Source organism: Cnephaeus nilssonii, assembly GCF_951640355.1.
Source record: "Cnephaeus nilssonii genome assembly, chromosome: 15".
In the NCBI taxonomy this organism is placed as follows: Eukaryota; Metazoa; Chordata; class Mammalia; order Chiroptera; family Vespertilionidae; genus Cnephaeus; species Cnephaeus nilssonii.
The window spans coordinates 39004214-39029159 of record NC_137086.1 but is presented as its reverse complement, the minus strand read 5'-3'; the positions used below and the strand labels follow the sequence as shown (position 1 = coordinate 39029159).

At 48.1% G+C, this 24946-nt stretch overlaps 1 protein-coding gene across 2 annotated transcripts in view; it reads right to left on the bottom strand.

The window, feature by feature from the left end:
• Nucleotides 1-11298, bottom strand: part of MEIS1 (Meis homeobox 1) — a 133860-nt gene extending 122562 nt beyond the window's left edge. For both annotated transcript variants that reach the window (XM_079791823.1, XM_079791824.1), the window contains exons 1-6: nt 10526-11298; nt 8428-8654; nt 6398-6539; nt 5805-5855; nt 4960-5010; nt 3378-3524 (exon numbers count right to left, since the gene is read on the bottom strand). In XM_079791823.1, coding sequence (XP_079647949.1) covers nt 3378-3524; nt 4960-5010; nt 5805-5855; nt 6398-6539; nt 8428-8654; nt 10526-10537 — 630 coding nt within the window. In that variant the 5' untranslated portion in view covers nt 10538-11298. The remainder of the gene's footprint in view (nt 1-3377; nt 3525-4959; nt 5011-5804; nt 5856-6397; nt 6540-8427; nt 8655-10525) is intronic.
• Nucleotides 11299-24946: the final 13648 nt, after the last annotated feature.

Below are 24946 nucleotides of genomic sequence, written 5' to 3'. Positions count from 1 at the left end.
CTCCCTCCACCCGGTCCTGGAGTGAAAAATGCTTAGATTCCAGGAGTGGCGAACAACAGACAGCCCTGGGACGGCTTCATTCGACGGCTCCTTCTCGGAGTGCGTCCTGGATCTGCCCGCTGGGCGGTCAGGCTCTTCCCCACCTAACCCCTCCGGGCGCCCCCAATTCCACGCTGGACCCCCAAACACCCACCCTCGTCCCTTCGGATCTGCATCCTTCTCCACCACCACCCTGGCTCAGCCCTGGCCTGGACGCCTCGCACCCGGGTCCCCCTCTACACCCACTCCCGAGTCGCAGCCCGGCTCTCATCCCTCTCCGAGTCCCCCCGAAACCCCCAGGACCCAGCCCTGCTGAGCCCCGAGCGTCCCTGCGGAGGCCGCGAACCTGGCCGTCGGGAGAGGGCGCCCGGGAGGGCTGCGCCCGCAGGGACCTCAGGGTCTGGGAGTGGGAACGAGGGGAAGACGGGACCCGGGGACGGGATCCCAGCTTCTACCGTCGTCTTAATGTGATTTTTAAAAATAAAAAATAAAAATAAGCCAACAACTCTACAAGGCCAAGTGGATTTCCACAGACTAAGCCTTCTGGGAAACCGGCTGGCGTCAAAGCCGTCGACCCCAGGTCCCTGCGCCGGTGGCAGTCTTCACGCCCTCCGAGGAAAAAAAGTAAAATAAAATAAACCTCGCCGCCAGCAGGCCCTAGAGACAGAGGGGTTAATGAGCTAACGAGGCCCCGCGTTCGCGCCACACCTGAAGCATCTCGTCCCGCAGCGCACCCTCCGCCCGGGCGCACACTGCCCCCCGCCGCCTCCGCAGACAGGTGGCGGGGCTGTCTTCCCTGGGTCTCGCCCCCAGGGAGCCCCACTAGGGGTCCAGCGCCCCCAGGGGCCGGCCAGCCAGCTCCAGTCGGGAAAACTGGCGCCCACCAGGCGGCCCCCGTGCCCTGTCTCTGCTCCCAGCCTCCCAGAACAGGGGACAAACTCCGCTGCTGAGGCACAGCCCGCGTGCGCCCCGCATTCTGCGCTCCCTGCTCCAAAGGGAGCCCAGGCACCTCGCTCCTGGCTCCAGAGAAGCGGTCAGTGAGACACAGACCGAACTTGGGTTTGCTGCCCTCCGACCAGCTGAGACCTAGGGGACCCGGGGCGGGGGGGGGGAGGGGGGTCTCCAGAGCGCGCCCACGCGCACAGGCCAACAGCGCCACCAGCTCAGCCAAAGCTGCGAAGCCCCCTCCCAAGCTCGCTTCTCATTCCATAGGTGCGGGAGGAGGAGAATAAAAGGCGTATTTTTACCCAATAGAAGTGCCTACCGACCTGCCTATCTCAAGTTAAAGTAATTGTGTACAAAAAAGTTTGCCGAAGGAGTAGGGGGGAAGGAGTCACCGATGGCATATCAATTTTGTATCCCCCCAAAATACCCCATAACTTTGGTCCTTTATCTCTGACTTTAATAAAATAACTGATTCGTTGAGAAAACGGGGCATAAATCTTCATTTTGGAGGCAATTAAAGTGTTGATTTCATTCATGCCCCTGAGCGATTCTTGTAATTTGCTCAAATAGCTTTATGTACCCAGCACTAGAAGCTTTTAGAATCCCATTTTCTAGTTAGGCTTGTTGGATTACAATTTTTATTCAACAGCAGCTACCCAAGGGTTCCTCAGCGGAATCTGCATTTAACAGCTCGGGGGCTGGAGGGGGCTGGTGGGCTGAGGGCGGGCGGGAGGCAGGGCAGCCGGCGGGGTCAAAGCCAGGCCCGCCCCGCAGCCGCCTGCAGGTTTCCCACCTCGGCAGGGGCCGCGCCAGGATCGCGCAGGCTGCCTGTTCTGGGCACTCGTCTACACAGTCGAAAGTTTGCAACTTGCCAAATAACAGTTAAGGGACCCGGTGCGCCGGCGCTTTGAAAGCTCAGCTGGGCCTGCCCTCCACTCCTCCTTGGGGAAAGGAGGCTTAGGCCTCTGTCCGGGGTTCCCCAGAGAAATCAAAGCTGGGGATGCATTTGAAGGGGTAGACATTGGAGAGAAGGAAACTTGGAGGTGACACCAAGACCGAGGAGCAGAGCACTCGGACAAGGACTCGCAAGAGAGCCACTGGTCCACAGGGATCCTGGCAGAGCTCGCCAGGAACCGCTGCCTGACTGGAGGTCCCTGAGCCTAACAAAGACTGGCTGATCTCTCCCCCAAGACGGGGCTCACGTGCCAAGTCAGAAAGAGAAACAACTCCAGGCCTTCCCTTATGTATATGGAGAGGCGGAGGAGGCCCCGCAACCCAAATCTCTAGACGCGTTGCAACAATTCGCAACGGAGGAGCTGTCATGAGCCCTGCTTTATCCCACCCACTCCTCACGTTTTCACTTTCACGCTATTTTTGCAACTCCTCTGGACCAATCCAGAGACACAGCGACTGGACAGAGAGAGACGCTGGGAGCAAACAGCGGTGTTGGGGTGAGAGGGGGAGAGAAATCCCCACACACACACACACATCCCCCCCAGCAAGTCCAAATAAAAGTGGTCCCCACTTAGCCACGCAGCCGAACGAAGAAGGGCCTGGAAGGAGAACGCCAGGGAAGGGGGCTCAACAAGCCAAAGGTGGCGCGAGGTCCCCCACCCGCCACACCGAGGGGGTCGCCCAGGTGCCCTGATGCTGACACTTCCAGTAGCTGCCAACCCGGAGGGCCCAGAGCACGTACCAGCTGGAGGACGAGTGGAAAGGTGGAGGAGAAAAGTCCGTATTTATCTGTTTGCATGCCCTCGGCCTGGTCTTATTTTGTCTATGAAGGACAATAAAATGGGCGAGCGTGCAGCGAGCACTGCACAAAGCAATGCTCAGTGAGGTCTAGAAGCGTTCGGCCGAGGAAAACGGACAAGACAGGCTAATGAACCGTACAGCCAGGGAGAAAACAGCCAGCATTTGCTAGATTTCAAACCCTGGCTGTCTTTCTCAGACCACCTATCTTGGGTTGATTCCTAATAAAATAAGAAATAAGCAGACCCTACTCTTTTCTTTTCTTCAAGATAGAAGGGGGGTGGGGGGGTTGGGGCAATGCTCCAGAACAAAGCCCTACAATCAGAGGCGGTCACTGGCAGTTAACACTCCCATTATTACAGAGGGTAAATAAAATAAAGACAAAAATTAAAAGCGACAAGAAACAGGTCAAGTTTGCAGGCAAAGCTTTTGCAAGCTCATCTCTCCAAGTCGAATCCCAGAGCCAGCCTTAATGAAGCAATAATAGCCACATTATTCAAAAATTTTCATTTCGATGGAAATGTATCTAAAAGGGACTTAATCATATGCAAATAATAAAAGGAGGTGGTAGTGACCCAGCAAGCAATATGCATACAGATTTTTTTTTTTTCCCAGGGATGTTGAAATTGAAAAGCACATACCTGGTCAGTTAGATTTGCTGATCTTGTTATATCTTCACTGTCTGATTTTGATCCTCCTTCTCTATCGTCTATCACCAAATCGATAGGCATTTTCCCTTTCAAACAGCTAATATACCGGTGGCAGAAATTGTCACATAATTCGTGTACCTACATTATGACAGAAATAAAAAATGGAAATATAATCAAGAGGGTATAAATGACATTGACAAGTGCAATCCACCCCACCCCCCCCCTTGTGAGATCCAAACTTCCAAACAGGGGAAACACAGGGCAATTGTCCTCCAGAGACCCCCAGACGCATCCAGAATTAGGAATAACTTTCTTTTCTTGCAAAATAGAGATATCCCAGAAAATTGACAGTGACAAGATGATTCACAGGCTACAACATATTCAACACCCGTGTTAAATTCATCGGCTTCCAGGGCTGTGGCCATTAGAGAGGTGACCTGCGTGGGTGACATTTAAGGTAAACTATTTAATTTCATCCAGTTACTTTATCATAGGTCCTTTTTCCAATACGTCTAAGGAAAAATGCATCTATATGTAAGTTGGGATATATGTTATACATATATTCAAAGGACCAGTACTGTGGTGGCATAGGATATATGCCTGACAACCCAAGTCCCTATAATATTTGAAATTCGGGTTTCTATCCATAAGAAGCATATTTTAGGATACTTCCTTTGGAAAATAAAAGGAAATCAAATTTCCAGTAATCAATATATGGGAAAAAAACCTAGTCACAAAAATGTAACAAATTTGATTTTTTTAAATATAAAAAGGAAAAAGATTGCTTCGGAATATTTAGGTGCAAGTGGAGTGGTCCCTTACAGGCCCCAGTCATCACTGACATGCAAAAATTCACAAGAAACCCCAGTGTGCTGGCGATTTGATGTTAGTTTGAATTACAATGCATTAAGTTTTTATTGCTGAGATTTATAGAACAGCTAGCAAAATTGTATTATCCCACACCCTTCCTTGAGTGTGAAGGTGGGCTGTGTGCAGGATTTGCAGATTCAAGAAACTGACGCAACTATCAACTCTGCTTTGTCTCTGCAAAACATTTCATGTGTTTCTCCCACCACCTCCTCCAGACTCCCTGTCCGCTCCCCCCAACCCCCACTCGGCCTCTCCTCTGTGTCTGACCTGCCGCTGCTCTCAGACTGTCTTCCAGAAACTCACTAAAACTAAACAAAACTCCCCCCCCCACCCCCTCAGAGGTAGCAAAGAAAAAGAAGAAGAGGAAGAGAAGAGGCCACAAAGGTATAACCTGTGAAGCAACTCACAAAAGCATTCTTAACATCAAGGGGGTTGCACAGAATTGCAACTATTTATACAAAGCCAGCAAGGTATTAAGAATGAATACAAGGCTAGGGCGTTTGTGATCCCGGTTTTAGTGGCTGAAATTGTAATTAAACTGCAAAGAGAAATGGATGCAAAGATTGGCCTTGACACTAATTACCAGAAAGAAAGACATTTATGCAAATGTTTCAGGAGCCTGAACTTCAGCCATTCTGAACCCTCCCCCATCCTGTGTGTTTGGGGGTGAAGGGGCAAAAGAAAAAGAGGCCAGAGAAATTACCTTCTCTAATTCCAACAGATGAAACCTTAATACTTGTATGGCTTGAATCATCTGCAAAGACACAAAAAGAATGAGCACCCTATTCCTAGTTTGCAGAAAATTGGCTGTCACAGCTCTAGCATCTCCAGCCCGCCCCCCTCCCCCCAGTAAATAGAGTTATTTTGATTTATGGCAATAACACTAAAACTTAACAGCGGCGACTGGGTACGATCTAGAGGTTTATATTTCTTAAGGAGAAAGAAATAGCTAAAACAACAACAAAGCATCTAAGTGGGGATCATAAACACTCTCCTCCCCCATGGCTCTCTCCCGTTTCTCAGCCCCACTGCCTCCTCCCCACCCCCAAAGGGCCACATCCTTGGACTAGAGGTTTCCTTGGAAGGTGTGCATGGACAATGGTCAAAATAGTCCCCAGATTGGGGCTTTTTAGCACTGCAAACTTCCTGCTGCCTTCTGCACACCTCTCAGGCAAACTGGTGGTGAGGGGGGCTCTTGCCTGGTTGCTGCCCCTCCTGAGGCGACTCTGAGGGCTGGGAAGTCTGCAAAGTTTAAGCACACACGCTGACAGGCCCGGAGATAAATCCCCGCGCTGATTAGAGCTGCGCTGCCCGGCTGTCATAAAAAACAAAAGCTCGCGTTTCTCTGCGCCGCTTGCCCGGCCCCTCTCCAGAAAAATTTATTTCCCGGGGATCTTGTCCCGGACCGCTTGTCCGTAGACGGAAACATTTGCAGCCGACCTGCAGCAGCGGCGGGCGGACGGGTCTAGAGACCTCAGGGCCCTCAAAGCGAAGCTGGGGGGCTGAGGGGAGGGGGGCAGAGGGAGGGGAGCAGGGGTCCGCTCTTACCAAGTTATCCAGTTCTGGATTAGAAGAAAATAGAGGTTTTTCTGCACGAATCTAAATACAAGTGAGAAGGGAAAGGGGTGGGGGGTGGGGGGGGGGAAGAAAACAAACATTTGAAATCTGGTCGCCTCCCTACTTTCTTGACTCATTACACTGTCGGGGCCAGGATGGAGCCTCCTGGAGGGACTCGGTGACACCGAGTTCGTCCCGCGCAAACACCCTTGAATGAGACTGAAGCCGAAAACAGGCCCCCAGCTCTGGGGGGACTTCTACCAGCAGCTACGCTTCTACAGGGGGCTGCTCCGCTCACCCCGTCCAAGCAGCTGCCGCGCACGGTGTTTGTGATCTTATTCTTATAAAGGGAGTTTTCGACACGAGGTTATGGGGCTTGCGTTGGGATGGAGAGGGGCGATTTTGAGTCCCCCTCCCGCAGACACTTATTCAGGAGGGAAGTCTCAGGGTAGCTGTAACAGGCATGGCCAAGGGTGGACTAGTTGCTAATTACTCTTGCAAATGTGCTGGGTGGGTGGGGTGGGGGGGAGAAGGGAGGTCCCCCTTTTCCCCCCTTTACTTTTTAAACATTTATTTTTGCTGACCTGTTTGGCGAACACGGCTATATCTTCATTGAATGACTCTGACGAGCAGACGTCCCCGCCCGCCACCCCTGGCTCTCGGGGGGTACAAGTAGCTAATTCACATTTCTCAAAAATCAGTGCTAAGAGAGGGAAGAGGGGGTGTCTGCAAGAAAATACAACAGTCACAAACAACACGATGGTTAGTCCCGAGTCAGGGCGGGGGGAAAGGGCGCCCGAGAAAAGCAGCCGGAGGAGCTGGAGGCGGGGACCCCCTCCCTGGGTTTTGTCATCTACTTTTCTTCCTCCCCCCTGCCCCCCACCCAGGTGACTGCTCACCTCCCCTTCCTCTTAGGGCCCCGAAGTTGGAGGCCCTACGCCACGGGGCCGTATCTGAGGGTCGGTTCAGCTTATCTGGCCGGAGAAATTGGTAACATTTGCTAAGAATAAAACCCAAGCGGTCCCAGCAGCCATTTTGAATTAAGTTTCCCACCCGACAAGCCCTCGTCCCTGGGCCGCACGTCCAGGACCCGCAGCCGGGGAGAGGCGCTGGGCAGAGGGGCTGGGAGAGCTCGTTCCAATGGGCTCCTCCGAGGCGGCCTCGCGAAGCCCAGGCTCGGGATCTCGGTGGCAGGCGCTCCGCTAACTTGGGGAAAGGACCTCCAAGGCTGCGGGGACCGGCTGTCAGGGGGGCTGCACCCACCGATCCCCACCCCCGGGGCCCTCGGAGAGCAAGGAGGCGCCTTCTGGGCTCCGTGCACATGGTCCCTGCCTTCGCCGATCGCCCCCCGACCACCCCCAAAAGCAAGTTCCTGCCAATGGTCCTGCTGGAAAGCCTTTCATTTTTGTCTCTGCGGAATGGCCAGGCAGCCGGTACTGCGAGGGGCCTAGATGTCGCTTATCTCAGCCCATAAAAGAAAGAAAAAAGCTTCTTCTAATGCCCAAGGAGGTGTCTCAAGTCTTTTATTAGCTCTCACGGCCCAGCTGGGAATTTAACAGTTTGGGGTCCTTTTCAAAGCTTCCCCAAATGTTCTGTCCCAGAGCCTAAACCATTTGCAAGGGAACGCTGCGGAGAGAACGCTGGGATTTAAACAAGCCCATCGCACAAGGGACCAGAAAAATAAAGCAGAGAGGCCGTGCAGCTGGGGAGGGTCAGTGTTGCATGATTCTTTCTTTCTTTCTTTCTTTCTTTCTTTCTTTCTTTCTTTCTTTCTTTCTTTTTTTTGTAAATAGATGCAATAAAAGTTGCTGCAAAGTCAAAAGAGGTCCCCAAATTCACCAGCACACAGTAGGCACAAGGCTCTTTCAAAGGATTTTACCCGTGTCTGATGGAATGGCCGGCAGAAAGCGGTGGGAACCGCAGTCAGAAAACAACACGGCCCATAGCACCCCGCATCTACTTCTAAAGCCTGCCGGTCTCACCTCGGATCACAAAGTATTAAGGCGGCTAGAAGTTTCTTCGTGTCTGTAACAATTCAGACGGGAGCTCCTCTCCTCGACTACCTTGACTACCGTGCTCAAACTTTCTAAAGGCAAAGCTCGTTCCCCTCGCCTGACCTGCAACTGTCCTCCCTGCATTTCATTGTGCGGTGGCAGGGCCAGCACGGGGCTGCTGAGTAAACTTAGCAAGTCAGAACAATCAGTGGCTTAAAAGATTTTCCCTGAAACTAAAAGTTTCCTTCCAACACAAAGGCGCCTACAGTTAGTAACCCCCCAACGCTTTCCCAGAACAGTGCTTCCAGCCGGGGCACCAGCCCTCTGAGAGAGGACGAGGGACCTCTGGGCAATTTCTCCTGCCCGGGCGACCCCTTCCCAGGCACAGCTTCGGCAGAGCCCAGAGCCGGGCGCTGGGCAGCGGCGGAGCGCGCATGGAGAGGGGGGGGGCGTCCCGGATGGCGGGCAGCCTCCCCAAATTCTCCATGCAATGCGAATGCAAAGTCACCAAGTCCTGTATCTCCAGTCCAGAGAGCTCTGGCTTTCCCCTTACCCAGGGCAAAGGGAAACAGGGTTAGCACCGCGTCTCAGCTATTTAACCAGCTGCCCATTGTACCTACCCATAAATGGCATCTTTATCTCTCTTTAAAGCGTCATTGACGGAGGAACCCATGCTGGGGGCCATGGCGTTGGTGTGAGCTGTGTGCGGGTACTGATGAGAGTGCAGAGGAGGCCCATGGTTCAGGTGGTGGACCGGTTGCATGGATCTGGCCGCATGCGGGTCCCCATACATCGTGGAGGGGATGCCTACTCCATCCATGCCCCCGTAATGGGGTAGATCATCGTACTGCATGACAAACAGGAGAGAAACAAGGTTCAGAAGGCCAGGCGGGCCAAGGTGGGGACCGGCAGGGCAGGGAGCTTATATAATGTCAGTCCAGCTGGCTCATTCAACCTCGAATTCGGTGGCCTTGCATCTCTAAAGCTGAGATTTTTTTTTAAATCTAAAAAAAATATTTTTTAAAGTAAAAATGCTAGGATTCTCGGTGAAACCCGGCTAGGATGAATGGTCATGCCCTAACTTGTGTCCCTATCAACTAATTCAGAAATTCAGAATCCTTTAGCAAGAAAGGAAGGGAAGAAAGGGAGGCTTTCTCCTGGAGGGTGGAAGGTAAAACATGCATGTCTCCATAGGAGGAAACTCAAAATCACAATAATAAAACGTGCCAGGACAGTGCAGCAAACCCACCTAGTTTCACTGCCCCTTCTCATCAGGGGGAATTAAAAAAAAAAAAGTTAGGATGGGAACAGCTACACCAAGCACGTGAATTCAGACAGGCTTCTTACTTTATTTCCCTGCCAGCAAGAGGTTAGGCAGTCCTGTAAGACACTGCATTTCCTCTGCTTTCCAAGACAAACGCTGCTAAATTATACAAAACTAACTGGCCCCCTTATAAGTGAAACTCGGAGAAGGGTAGTTTTTCTTGTACCTTACAGCTGAATTTAGAATTGGGCAATTTCCACCCCAATACAGTAGTAAAGAAAATCGGTTGTTGGAACGGTTAGTTATTCTATTCTCTCTAGTCTTAAGAACTTTCACCCAGACTAGAAGTTAATAAGGCAAATGGTACTCATCAGGTTTAAAGCAAATTCAGTAGCAAATACATGCACATGCAACCTACCATCTTCCTCCTCTAGAAACACTACTTTCAGATTGATTGTCATTATTTTTGTGTGCAAAATTTAGCTATTTAGATTTTTCTCATTGGTTCATTCCAGGCAAGTGTTTTCCCCCTCAAGATTTGAAGGCGTCGAGAGTGAAATGATTTTCAAAGAAAAGAGGAATTGCCACTTTCATCTCCTCAGAGCCAGAGGTGTGAAAAGAGTTTGGAAGAACGCTGACATTTGCCTGAACCAAAGGAGAAAAAAAAAATGTGTCAGCCTAGTAACTTTCTTTTGCAAACAGGGCTTTGAGGGCCAGGACACAAATTATGCAAGGAAGGCTTTTTGTAGACCCTCTTTCTTTTAAGAAACTACCTCAGTTGGGTTGTCATTGTCTCACTTTACTCTCACTACATTTCCATTCAAATAGGAATATTGGGGAAATTAGTATTGCATTTTAAAAGTGAGTAGCTGTGTGCTAAGTATCCAATTAGTGCAGGGCTGTCTAAGATAAACTTTCTAAGTATTACCTTGCATAAAAACTCATGCACATTAAAATTACTTTTTAAAAATATGAATGTTTCTCGACCCCCAATAAGTTGTACTATGACAAAGTTATTGGCTTTAAATAGCTAAATACTTCTAATGGTATTAAAGATGAACATAATCAATAACATATCAGAAGTTTCTAGCTGTCTATTTTAGTTTAAAAATAGCTGTAAACTTTTGCTCTCTGAACGCTCACATAGCATTAGCTATCTAGCATTTTTTTGTTTTTTATTTTTTTAACCAGATGATTGCCCCAGCTTGTATTTTTTATTTATATATATATGCTGGTTAGGAATCTACAGAAAACTTGATTATTCGAATTAACATGTAACATACATAAGTTCACAAACGCATAGAATAAATACTCTCACTTTAGGCCACGGCTTTAGGAGCCTCATTCAGAAAGACAGAGAGGAAAAAAAGGAAACTTTTTAGCAGTGTCTTTCAGCCACGTTTCAATTTAATCTCACATTTGAGTTCCACAATTGTTGTTTTTTTAATACGTACCCTTTGCGCCATCGGCCTCCCTGGCTCCCTTCCTACTTCAACTTCTAATATATCCTCTTTAAGGCCAGTGTGAAAGGAAACAAATACGCAAACTCCCCCGGAAAAAAAAAATTTAAAGCAGGACGAAAAATCCCTTAACGTCTCCAGCAACGTGAGCTATTAGTCCCAGATCTTCGGTCTACGGGACCTGAAGCAAAGCGCCCGAGTCACTGAGCATAAAAGCGCTCGTTTCCAAGACAGCAGCGGGGGCAAAAAAAAAAAAAAAAAAAAAAAAAAAGGAAAAAAAAAAAAAGAAAAAAAAAGGAAAAAAAAAAAAAGCAGATCTTCTCTCCCCAAAAAAATCAGTTAAAAAAAAAAAAAAAACAGCGCCCCTCAGACCCAACTACCAAATCTCATGGCTTTCTGCCACTCCGGCTGTCAATCACAGGCGAGGTTGTCAACGTGGTGAATGAATGATCATCCGCTCTGTCTTCTTCTGGTCAGAACACCTCAAATGTTAATATTCAAATGCACAAAGCCCTAGCGCTCGCTTCCCTTGAATCAGTCCTAATTCCTAATCAGTTTCTCTCTTCTCTCGCTCGCTCGCTCTTTCTCTTTCTCTCTCTCTCTCTCTCTCTCCCTCTCCCTCTTTGCAACTGCTGCACTGGAGGGAGATTAGAGGAGGAGGGTTAAAAAAAAAATGTCTGTCTGAGTTTGTCTTAAAGGAGCCACAATCGATGCTGCCCGCTTGCAGTCCCCGTGCGTGTGTAAAGTGTGTGTTGCACAGGCGGAGAGGTGGATTCCGACCAGAATGCTAGAACCCGGAAGTAGTGGTGGCCATAACAGGTCGCGTCTTACACAATGCATTGGGCTGCAGCAAGTAGGCTCCCCGGCAGGGGTGGGTGCGCGAAGCGAGCTCTGGCCGCACCGGAGAGGCAGAGAGGCGCTCCATTAAATCGCACGCCCAGGCACAAACACCCACACACCCCGGGCACACGCGCACGAACGCGGCCAGCAGATCCCGGCCACCGGTTTAATTTCCCTTAGTCTTCTCTCTCCCTCCCCCCTCCAGACCCTCTCCCCAAAGCCGATGCTTGAAATAAACCGGGAATAAATGAGGGGCGGGCAGCGGCGGGAGTTATTTTGCACGGGGCTCCGCGCCTTGACTTCACGACTTTCCTCGAAATGATTGGGGTCTGCCAGTGTTTTTTTCAGGGCGGAAGGGGGGTGATGAGGAAAGTACCGGGTTCTCAGAACTAAAGACTCCCAAGTCGAAAAGTCAAGAGGGGAGCGGGGAGGAGGAGCGGGAGCAAGGCTGGGAAAGGCTCTGCTGAGGAGTCCCGTGAACGCGGGGTGGGGACGGCCGGGGCTGTCTGCAGATCCAGCTTAAGAGTTTTTTTTGCTGTCAGAGGTAGACGCTCGGTCCAAGGAGAGGAAATGCTTGCATTTTCTCACTTTGGGGGTCTGGACGCCCCCACCTCCTAGCTCTGGAGACCCCCCCAACCCCGGAGTCCTGCACGAAGTGAGAGAGGAAGGGAGGGAACAATGAGCTCAGCGCCGGGAATGTGCCCCCAGCGCCTGTTTACAAACACCAAGCTATTTACGATCGCCGGAAAGCGAAACCCGACGCGGGCTCGGAGCAGCCCAGACCTCGCGGGCGGAGCCGGGCCCAGGCTCCGCGGGGAGGGAGGCTCTCTCAGATCCTCGCCGGGCGGAGCGGCGGTGCGCCCAGGGCGCGGCGCGGCAGGGCCGGCGCGTTCGGCTGGGACTGCGGCCGCTCCGCCTTTGTCTTCGAGGCGCCGAAGGGCTCTGGCTGCTGCCGCGCTCGGGCCTGAAGGGAGCCGGCGCCCTCAGCTTTTCCCCGGCGACGCCTCGCGCTCTGCTCAGCCCCTTCTCCTCCCCATCTCGCCCCCCACACTCCGCTTTCCTGTCTCCAACCCGGCTCCGGGAAAACTCCCAGCGCCGAAGACATCCACATCAAAAGCTGAGGTTTCAGACAAAAAGCTGCCCCTACCCACAACTCGGAGGCTACAACCAGCCACCGATTTTTACTTTCTCCCTTTAAATACCTATTCTCTGGCTTTAAAAATTCCTTTTTTTTTTTTTAATTCTCCCACTCTAAGCTTGCCCTTTATTGCATTTGGTGATGTTATTTTCGTTTTTATTTTTTCAGCCGGCCCGACTCTGATTTGCCGAAATGGCTCAAGCCTCAGCAGCTCAACCCCGCGGGCTGGAAACCTCACATTTCCAAGCTGGGCTCGCAGCTCGCTCGGCTCGGAGCAAGATCTTCTCCCCCTCCCTGCCGCTGAAACCTCGCAGAAAACTCCCCCTGCGGTCGCCTGGAAAATGAACTCACCCAAATCTCGGTAGGCAGCGGTAGAGGAGGGCTCGGCCAATCAGGAGGCGCTCCCGCCAAGGCGGCCCCGCATTGGCTGTGGGGAAAATCAATTATCAAATAATCGATCAGCAGGGAGCTTCGATCTGCCCGGAATGCAAACTGCCAGTCGGGATTCCCGCCCTGATGGTGGCTAAAAGGCTGACTTCCCCAAAGCAGCCAGCCCCTCGCCCCCACCCCACCCCACCCCGCCAGCTGCACACCGAAACCTCACCCCAAACTGGGGGGGGGGGGGTGCGGGGTGGGGGGGGCATTGTTAGGGAGAAGAATTGAGACAGATTAGGGGGGTCCTTGTCCCAGAGATTGTTTGGAAAAGGTTAGAAGCTCTAAAATGTATTGAGGCCAGCTCTTAACAAGCGCTAACTAAAAGAGAATTTGCTTCGGTCCGAGAGGTAGGGCTCGAGTGACTATTAAGTGGGCTCTGGAGGAGCAGGGGACACAGGGCGAGCCTCAGACCAGAGATCTGGAATCAGGTCCCACCGAGCGCACGTAGCCTCCCGAAGCGACATCTATCGCTTCTCTCAGCCCTGCGCGCCAGCCGGCGCCCCCGGCAGTGGGTAGTGGAGTTCCCAGAAAGCCCAGCAGCTGAGCTACCCAGCTTCCCGCACACCAGTCGCTCCTCACTGTACTGTCCCAGAGCCTCAGATGCGCTTTGCCTTCCAAGAGATCCGAGTGTTTAAGCCCCCGTCCCTAGAGTCCCTCCTCTCTCTCTCTCTCTCTCTCTCTCTCTCTCTCTCTCTCTCTCTCTCTCTCTCTCTCCTCTCTCGTTTTAGGGTCTTGTACTTTTCTCCATCGCCAACGTGTATAGAATTTTCTGGCACAAACGCCCCGCCACAGGCACATCACGCGGGGGGTGAAGGCAGGCCCGCGTGCCCAAGCCAAGGGGATCCAGGTGACTTCCCAGCGCCTCTATGCCCCTGCCTGTCACCCTCCCCAACCCCCCTGTGAACTTGCAAACAGACTTTCAGGCCCAGATGGAACCTCTGGGTCTCAGGGAGGCGATTTCTCTGTTTATTTCTCGGGAAACTGCGCTGGCTGGGCAGGCAACACAACCCTTTTACGATTACGGAGAGACCCAAACTGGGCCGGCAGCCTGCAAGCCCTTTGCCGAACCCCAGCCCGGCGACTTTGGCCAATGCCTGAGCGCCTTCGGAAGGCAGCTCGCCGGGGTAGGAGCAGGCCCGCCAGGCATCCGCGCCGCTGGCCACAGGGGGAAGCCAGGGGAGGGGGTGTCAAGCCCAACCTTGACTTGGGCGAATCTACGTTTATGATCTTTAAATGAAGTGTGAGGAAAATTGTGTAAGTATAATTTAACTCGGAGAAATTTCCTGCGAAATACATTTCGATGACTGTAGACTTTTAACAGCCCTAGGGGTTCTCCGGCAAGCCTTAGGTAACCAGCTTGGAGTTACCTCAACTCTCAGCCACATTCTCAAATTTGGAAAAGGCCAGTTTGGGGATACATATACTTAACTTTTTATTGTTGCTTTTTGGTAAATGTTTTCTTTTGTTTTCTAGCAGAGATGAAAAATGAAGGTTCAGGTAAGTCACTTCTTTTCAAACAACCGAACAGTTCAAAACTTTAGGAAGACTATTTTGCCATGATGTGTCAGATTACCTTATAAATGCACTTTAAAATACCGACACACAGATTTTTTCTTAAAGAAATAGTTTGTGTGGGGGCTGAAAGTAAACTTACTAGTTTTGAAAAATGTCTTCTTTCTTCCCTACCCCCCCCCCTACCTTTCCATTTATAACTGTAAACTTACTGCTACTCCTAGGCCTTTATAAGATTAATTCTGAACAATCAAGGGACTAAAACACTTTTACAGTGTAATTACAGTAGTACAAATTGTTTGCCCAAACCTCATTCTGGATAAGGATTTTACAATGAGCAAACAGTTATTACAGTTGGGGCTTGCTGAGAGAAATTGCGCAGCGGACAGCTAGAGTTGCAATCTAGTAGCCATAAAAAGAAAAAAAAAAAACAACCCTGCTGTAGTAGAGCAGCAATTAATCACCTATTAAGAGGAAAAGGTAAAGGGATGGTTGTAGTAAACTACTATCCACATTTATACCTGTGATGGGACAGCATGCATCCTTAGCTGATTTCAAACACTTGGTTTTTAAGGCAATAGCACTTTTACCTTGGGAAAACTTGGCCTAGCGAAGGGTTCTGACACTTGCCCCTCGTTCTTGCACTTGGGCCTTCCATAGTCAGCTTTTCCTTCCTACCCCAGAGTATCTCCCCAAATACAGAGAAGGAGGACTTTAAAGAGGCAGGCTGGGGCCTAGGTCTCTATTGTTTACACCCTCTTGCAAGAAGGCATTTAAAGTAGGTGTTGCCCCTTTAGGCTGCTGGTACAGTCCTAACTGAGAACTCCCTTCTCATTTTCCGTTCTTCTATAAGGAATCGTGCCTTTGGAAAGATCTAGATCCTGAATTAGGCTTTTGTCCCCAAAGTTCACACTTATGAATCAGCTCCAAACCCCACAGAAATTAAAGAGGCGCCTCTTAAGGTAAAATGTGTGTGTATTTGCCAGCCCAGAATAAACAAAAGCCTGTTAATCAATCGAGTTTGGCAGCTGTGTTCACAGAATGATAAGGGTTTATCATCTGGCACCTAACTTTTAGATGCCTGTGAAACTGTTAGGATGGGTCTTGGTCTTTTGGTTGTCCTGGGGTGCAGCGGCTTGGGACCCGGTACTTCAAGCACTTTCATCCTCCCCATCTCACCCCCCACATTAGCATTTACATTTCAAAAAAACAGAACTCAGGGGCGGGAAGGACAGTTTAAAGAAAATAGATTTAAAATCTAGTAGAGATAATAGAGGAATGCTGAAGATAAGAGGCTGGATGTGATAGGAGAAAGGTACCAAGAAGTCAAAGCTAATGAATGGCTGTGAGGAAACTGAAATAAACTATTTAGAGGTCTATAAAATGGAGAAACTTGGTTAGGTGATATGAAAGGGGGTTAACTGAGGGGATTAGGAAAGACGTTAATCAAGTGCCCTAAAGCTGTAAGAACTGGGAGATTTGTTTACTGCATTTTGCTTCAGAAAACCAAGAATGTCTGGGACCAGTTCAGAAGTCAATGAGAGGTCAGCTTAGGCTCTCCAACTGTCCACAGGAAAATACCTAAGTGACTATATTCTGACTGGATAATGCAAAAGTTAAGGAATGAAGGGTGGTGGGGGTGGGTGGTGGTGGGGGGGTGTTTTCCTTACTATCTTTCTATTTCAAATCATTAAAACGCTTTGGTCTCTAGAGGGGGGAAAATTACACTGGTTAACATAATTACTAGCTCTGACATTTTCAGAAGTTATAGAGGTCTTTTATTAATTAAATGGAGGGCTTAATAAAATATTCCTAATAAAATTTATGGTTGTCTTAAAACTTTCTAAACAGTGCTATAAATTCTTTATAAAATTAACTGGGAAATGAGTTATTAGCCCACACTTTACCCTCCCCCCACTTCTACAGAAAGAGTGTCTGCAGAATGAAAAGGGAAATAGAAGCCTTTTAGTAAAATATAAATGTTAGCCAAAGTCACACATTGTTTTAGGAGAGGCAAAGTTTCAACTATGTCTAATGGCTTCATCCTCCAGTATATCCTCCAAAAGCTATTCACAAAACTTTTAGAGAATGTCTTCCCCTTCTCAGCTGCATATTATATATTCATGTATATCTAAGTCCATTTGAAATACAATGCTCAGTTTTCTGGATTGAGTTACATGCTAACTTTAATAAAAGGCATAGCATAGCTGCATCGTGCAGAATTCCAACTTATAATTTTTAAGGTTAATATTGTAAATATTTTCTTTAGCCATTAGAAGATAATTAAAAAATGAAATGCCTTGTAATTTATGTCAGTTTAATTTCTTTAAAGGTAACTTAAATAAATTCTCAATCATACTTCCCTATGAATTCCTCACTTATAACAGTGCATTATCTGAAGCAGCATTTTGTTGTGTAAATATAAAAAACTTTTTCCTATCACTACCTTTCAAAACCTCGGTGAGTTATCTTAAGTTTGAGATACTTCTTTGCTTCACAGATACAACACCGGCTGGCTGGCTGGCTGTTTAAAATGAACAACATAGCCAAACACACTCCAAACTAAGTCAAACAGCCTTGGTGGATTGTTCAGCATTTGAAGGCTTGATCTTTTGTGCCGTCTACTGGACAATGGAAAAACTACAGCCTCTATGATTTAAACTTCTCTCTTGTCCAGTGTTGGGGGTGGGGAGTGAGTGGGAAGGGGGATGTGACTTGCTACTGGGAAATAATAAGAGAGGACACCCGACCTAATTTAGACTCAGAGTACAGGTCTTGTGACTTCAAATCTTCAAATCCAAGTTTAGGACATTATATTAACTATAGGCATGCCTTAACCACTTGATTAAGGCACAAGGCTAAAACCTACATTTTACACAGCCGTGTGTGTGTGTGGCGGGGGGGGGGCTTGGAAAGAGAAAGAAAGATGTTGGGACAAGCTTAGCATCTCTGAAAAAAAATATTGGTGGTTACTTGGCTCTCAGTGTAACTTGACAGTCAAGTTACATGTATGTACTGCCTATCCAGGATGTACAGGTTAATTCTTGGAATTTGGAACATGATATTGTTCAATAATCCAGAAGAGTACTTTTATGAGGGGAGAAATGAAATTGATAATTTGAAAAATTTTAGTGCAGTTATTTTTTGGCAATCTTGGATAAAAACGTGAAACGTTACTGTTTTCACTTGGAGACCACATGTGGGAAAAAGTGAGGGTGAAATTCACAGTCAGATGCTTTTATGTAGCAGAGGCTGTTTGATGTTCTCTTAAACATGTAAAAACATTATATACATTTTGGTTATGATTTCAAAAATATTTATAGAGCCCTAGAATTATGGAAGCTTCATACAAAAAAATGCATGGAGCTAACTTTGACCTCTGATATTGACATAGTTTCTGAATAACCATAATTACCATACAGAGGTGATTTTGTGTAAGAAAAATATAAACAAAGCCCAATGCCAATGTAATATAGAGGAGTCAAGCTGATTTTGGTGGAAGAGACATAGACTTGGGTACAAGACTCTTAAAACAGTCCATCTGCTTTTCTGAAGTTAAAATTCCCTATTGAATTTTAATATAACCTAGTAGCACATGGCTAGTTGTTAGGGTGCCTTTTAATAATAACCTTCTAGTGAAAAGGAGGCAGCTTTAGGACATTTTCTTGATGCATAAATATACTTCAATGATCTGCTTCAAATGATGTGGCACTGTGTCAGAATGACGTTAACATAGTGTATTAAATATAGATATAGCAGAGGATTTGGGCTGATGTCGACTCCTTAAAGCAGGGAGATTGCTTATGTTGCAGAGTGGAAAAAAACAACAACAGGATGCTTTCAGTTGTGCTACAGTGTGGCGCAGGGGGTGGTGGGAGTGGTGGATCATGTCTCCTTAACTTGAGCATCATCAACTGGACTGTGAAAGGTTCTTTAATGAGATGCTGTTCGGATCCCTTGGTCCAGAATAAAGCAGCGACAAGGCCCTCCTAACCATAGCTAGAAAATGTAGAAAAGTCTTACGGGAACCAATTACCAGTCCTCACACGCCTGATACATCCTAAGCGGATAGTGGAAGTCCTGAGAGCTGGAGAAGGTTCTCTGGTCACCAAAATGCAAACATCTATCTTTGAAGCAACAGGATGGGCCAGACTGGTCATGATAAACATTCATGTTCCACTGGATAAAGGGGCATATTTTGTGAAAACCTCCAGGCCAAAAAAAAAAAAAAAACACAACACACACACACACACACACACACACACACACACACACACACACAACCGTACTGATTATTCAAAAATAAATACTTTAACATTTCATTGAGCTAGCTAATGAATGAGAAGAACATCCGAGGCCGCCTGCAGCTCAGAAAGCATTCCAGTAGCCTGAGACCCAGCGAAGGAAAGGACCAGGAGCTGGAGGACGCCTGCTGAGTAGCTATTCACTGGTGGGTATCTGAAAACATAGTGTTCCATGTCCTTATTGAAAAATGAAAAGTAAATATCATATTTCCATGTCTTTTTCAAACAATTAACGTCAGCCTGTGGTATACTTGCTAAAAATCACGATTCCCCCCCCCCCCCCCCCCCCCGCTTTCCAGGCGATTTATGCGAGAAAGGGACCGTTTGAAAACGTATAACTAATGGGAGAAGTCGACTCTGAACCGCAAACAATTCGGTTCGCAACTGAGCCACAGCCCGGAGGGGCGCCCCTCCTTTCGCGCGCTCGGCCGGGAGAACTTCAGCGCCTGGCCGATCGGTGCCCCTTCCGGGACTCTCTCTGATCGCGATCTTTCCGCAGCTGACCCTTCCGCTGGGCTATCCTTGTCGCCCATGCACGTCGGGGTGCCAGGTCCCCGCGCGCAGAGCCACCTAAAGGCAGGTCCTGCCTGCACCCCACCCCAGGCGCCCACTTCCCGGGCCTGAAGGGGGTCCGGGCGGGATACACCACCCCGGGGTGGGGGCCGCGGGCTCCGCTCACCCCTGGCTGGGCGGTGCGGGGCGGGGCGGGGAGGTTGGTTTGGAGGAACGTGAACCTCCCCGGGGACCCCGAAATACCGGGGAAGAGCGCATGATGAAAAGGCCTCTCTCCAGCCTGTGCCCCACCCCCCGCCAATTTTGACAACACCCTCTCTTCTCTTTGGGGTTCAGCATCTGCGGGACGGAGCGGGTCAAGCCGGGACTGCGCGGTGGGGGCAGCGCGGAGCACGGGGACCCGCTTAGCGGAGCGGGGCGCCGCGGCCCGGGGACACCGGCCTGTCTTCAGTTTCTTGGGGCCGAGCACCCGAGGGCGCCTTTCTCCCATCTGGACTTGGGGGCTCCGGCTTACCCCACTCGCCTCTCAGCCCAGTTCTGGAAGCTCCTCGCCTCCATTCCCGGCCGGCTCTTCCCCGGGGTGGCCCTGAGCCTGGGGTGCCGCCCACTCCCCGCTTCCTCCTCCGGGCCCAGGTGTGCCCCGCCAGTGGGTTTGGGACGCGGGAGCCTTTGGGGACCCGGGTCCCCGAATGCCCGCTCCGGCCGCGGCGGTCCCTGGTAAGGACTGGAACAAGCGCGTGTTTGTGGGCGAAGTTATCATTGCAGGTGCGCTGATGGGACCAGAAGCCGCGGGAGCCCCGCGTGGGGACCCGGGCGGTTGCCCTCCCGCGGGGATGCCAGCTGCCGCGGCGGAAGGCGCACGCCCGCCTCTTCGGCAGCTCCGCCCGCTCCGTGCGCCCGGGGCGCGCTCACACCTCCCGGGAGGCGGAGACCCCGGTGCTCAGCATGGGGCGCGGCGGGGCGACGGGGGGTGATGTGGAGAGAGAGGTTAGAGGTTGGGAGTGGGGAAGGAAGGAAAGGAGAGAGACGCGGAGTAACAGTGACAGAAACGGAGAGAGGGGGAAGGAGATGGCAAGTGGCAGAAACGGAGACCAAGTCGGGGACACCGATCCGAGGGAACCTGATCCGGCCCTGCCCGCCACCAGGACGCAAGGAAGTAGCCTCCGTTCACCCGGCCTCTCCAGGGAAGGGGAAACGCGCCCTTTATTCCCGAGGGCTGCTTTCTGCTTCCTAGGGAACCTGGTTATAGACTTTTGCATAATTGCATATTGACTTTCCTAACTAGTTCCGCAGAGGTATTTGTGCTTCCACAAGTTCAATCACAAACAATTCCCTTTGAAAGGAAAAGGAGAGAGAGAGAGAGAGAGAGAGAGAGAGAGAGAGAGAGAGAGAGAGAGAGAGAGAGAGATATGGGGTGGGAACACTAAAGCTAGAGACAAACACCACCAACCTCTTTCCAATTGTCACTGAGGCCATCCCCAGAAATGACCCTCCTGCCCAGTCACCAGCACAAGTAGGGCAGCCCCTTCCCCTCCTGGAGAAACAGAGAATGCTAGGGTTAGGTGAAGGCCTTTAGTTCCACTTGCCCATTTCATAGATGAGCAAACTGAGGCCCAGAGAGGTTAAGTAACCCATCCAATTTCTTCTCTCTCTTTTCTGCATGTCTCAAAGTTCTCTTTTATATATTCCATTTCTTTTTTTTTTTTAATCCTCACCCAAGAAAATATTTTCCATTGATTTTTAGGGAGAGTGGAAGAGAGAGAGAAACATGGACGTGACAGAAACACATCGATTGGTTGCCTCCTGCAGGAGCCCTGATCAGGCTTCTGGCCTGAGGAGGAGCCTGCAACCAAGGTAGGTGCCCTTGATCGGAATCGAACCCAGGACCCTTTGGCCCACAGGCGGATGCTCTATCCACTGAGCGAAACCGGCTAGGGCTATCTATTCCATTTCTTAAATGAGAGGGGAAAAAAAAAAAAAAAACAAGCTCAGAAGAAGCCTTTCCTACCACATGTGTCCTGTTGGAAGCAGCTGTGTGTGAAGCTGATGATCTTGTGTGAGTGTGGGGCTGGTGGTGATTTCTCCCTCCTCCCCCTGCACCAACACTGACTCCCACAGGGATCCCCTTTAGGAGAGCAGCAGGCAGGGAGCCGCTGACCTGTGGAAGACCTTCCACCGAGCAGGAAGAAGGGGCAAGGACAGATAGGGTTTGGTGCTGGTGGTGCTAAGGTCTCCTAGGCTTTGCTTTTCTCCATTCAACCTCCATCCCCCAAACAAACAAATAAACAAACAACTCAAGCCTTTGGCATGACTTCCTGTGACTGAATGACCCTAAGCAGGAGGCTGGCCCAGGTCACCTCCAGGGCAAAAGTAAGGATGTTCAAGGCCTTATTTACCCCTGGATTAAAAACAACATCCCCTCTAATTCTGTCCCTCTTCAGCAGCTTGCCTTTTAAGAATGTGAGAAGGAGTTTCTTGGAGTCTAAACAGACATAATAGCCCATTGGGATGTTTAGGTTTCAATTCTGTCTTTGCTTCCCTGTACCCCACTGCAACCAAGACCCGGGCTTTGAAACGCTTGACAAAGACATCCTGTAACTTTGATGGGTTTTGAGTAGCCACTTTTAATTCTGAAGTATTTTTAATTTTAGCTTCAAATTTTGCCTCTAAAATCAGTTATTTATTGCCCTCTTCTCCTCATTCCTTAATTACTTCTAGCCTTGCATTTGAAAGTTTTTGTTACCTTGATTTTAGTCCTGATTTGGGCATTTCATACAGAAAACCTGCTTGTAGAATTGTTATTTGCAGTAATCTACACTTATTTTAGTTTTTGAAAACTTGGTGGAGTTTTCTGATTTTTTTTTAACTTATTGAGTATTAGCAAAAATAAGCTAACACTCTTTGAGGTTTAAAACTTAGTAATGTGCGATGTCCTAGCCTAGTCTTTGTGATAAGCCCAGTGCATTTTTCTTACGTACTTGTTGATTCACGTATCTTTCAGTTAAAAATCTTTGGAGGAACACGGGCCTTTGTGATACTGCTCTGTAAGTTATTGTATTTGCAACTATTTAGTGATTGGAGGCTGAAACTGAAGAATGATTTTGGAAGCTGGCTGTATTAGAAAAAGCTTTTTTGCAGAGACAAATATTCCTAGCCAGGATTCTGGCTAGTGGTGGTGAGTGGTCGCTGAGCTGAGAGTTAGGACACTTGGGTTCAAATTTTAATGAGCTCACTAAGGCACATTTGAAAAAAAGTAATCACCTGCAAGATGAAATGAGTATATTAATTTGTTCTCTAAGTATACTTTAGATTCTTGTAGTTAGTAATTCTGTATTATAAAGTTAGGCAGAAAATGTGTAGCTTCCTAATGAACAAAAATGTTTACTGCTAGGACATCACAATAATACCTAGTATTAAAGAAGTTGATATTTTGGAGTTGGATTAGAGAAGGCAGTGCTAAAGCAATGTTTCTCTGCCTGGACTTCAGCTATTTGCATCCAGCCTTAGGGTTTTTGCCTGGTCTTAATGTCCTCTGAATTGCTATTTACTTGTCCCTAAAAACAAAACAAAACACAAAACTCTCACCCAAGATAAAACATAAGTGTATTTTAAAGTGAAACTTCGTTATAGGATTTCTTTTGTATTTTTTCTAATGCAAACTACAACAAATGCATTAATACATTTTAAGCAGTTTGCTCAGTATACGTATAAGCTCCTAAATCATCTTGGCCTCACTTTGGGAAGCAAAGACTAAGGACATCTTTATCTGTTCAATATGCCATGTTCTAAACGGGTTCTACTTTTAAGAGGCAATCAGAAGAGAAAGGAGTGAACAGTCATGATTAGGAAAAAAGCAACACATTTTAGGAAGAAATCAACACTAATATCTTACAAGTCTGCTTTGGTGTTTAAAGTGGGACTGTATCTTGTACTTGTAACTGCAAACTTGTTGATATTAGTGAGCTATATAAAGCCTTCATCTTACAAGACAGCATTTTGAAATATAATCACTATGATTTCAGGCATTTGTAAGGCCCAAATTTATGCTAGTAATAAGCAATTTTTGAAAAGTATACTAGATTCCATACTATAAAAATGACAACAATTTCTCATAAAAACTTTCCAAACACTGAAATCTGAAACTCTCCTACTTTATATTCTATGAAAGGAAAAAATAAATGCTTCTACTTTGGAGTTCTTTTTAAATTTATTCACTCTCAACTGACCCCTTTTTTGAGATTCTTCTGACAAGGAAATCAAATGTCAGAAGAATTCCTTAGTACCTTCAGGCACTGTAATCTCCAGATATTACTCTCTAAGTTTGAAAATGACAACTTAGGTCTTTGTTGAAAGTTACACCTGAAAGAATTAAAGTAAACAAAGAGATGTCAAAAGCATAGGATTATTTTTGTTACCATTAGATTTTGTCTGGATATTCTTTAGTGTGGTTTAGAGGTTAAAACACTTAATCCCTGCTCCACTGGCCAGGCAACTTTTGGAGGCACCTTTTCTAGCTCCTTGATTTCACATCTGCCTTTTCATTGCAGCATTGTCCACTGAATTTGTGGGGCAAGAGGTAATTTAGACACATACTTAATTCCTTTATGCCTAATAGTGGTTACAGATATCAGCAAACCAAACCCCATTCGCTGAACGCTTTTGTTCCACTTTGTTTTTTCCCAAAACATGGAATTAAGTTAAAATAATAATTTATTGAAACAACATAAACACCTGACCATCTTCAAAACCAAGAAAAACGAAAACCAAAAAGCATTCCTTAGCACAACCAGAATGCTTAAGAACTTAGAAACCACAAAGTCGAAAATGGATAGTTACAACTCTTTTAATAACTGTCACTTCACCATGATTCTGAATCGGTTTCCCAGCACCGTGAGGAGTGCGGTTGAGCTTCCAATGCTCTGGAAACCACTGCTTTGAAGGTTACACTCAGTCATGTTTAAGTTCCCAGCTATGTTGCACTACTAGCAATCATGACTACACGGGACCAACCACGGCCTTGACGTGACAAGAACTAAATGCCCAGCGCAGCCCAGCCGGCTTAGCTCAGTGGTTGAGCGTCGACCTATGAACCAGGAGGTCATGGTTACATTCCCGGTCAGGGCACATGCCCTGGTTGCAGGCTCAGTCCCCAGTGTGTATGTGCAGGAGGCAGCTGATCAACGATTCTCCCTCATTGATGTTTCTATCTCTCTCTCCCTCTCTGAAAACAATAAAAATGTTTAAAAGAAAAAAAAAAAAAAAGGAACCACCAAATGCCCACAGCCACTTAGCTCTCTGCTTTGTAGGTACAGAATCACTGGGGTTGTTTGTTGTTGTTGTTTTTCTCTTTGAGCATTTAACTCTCTTTAGTTTTGCACTTTTGAATTTCTATGGTAGTTGGCCAGCACCCATTTTTATCCAAAGCTAATTTAGACAGAAAAATATTACATATTTTTGGAGACTCGTACCCACTAAATGCTTAGGGCTTACTTGTTCGAGATGCTCAACCAATGAGCCTTCCTCGGTGCTTTCAGCTTCTTACCCCAGGAAGGAATAGTTGGAATTTGTTTCAAAATTCTCTCTTTCTTTTTTTTTCTTTTTCTTTTCTTTTTTTTCTTTTTGTTTTGGTTGCCTTTTCTTTTCCTATGAGTCTGCAATTTAGTTCTGCTGACA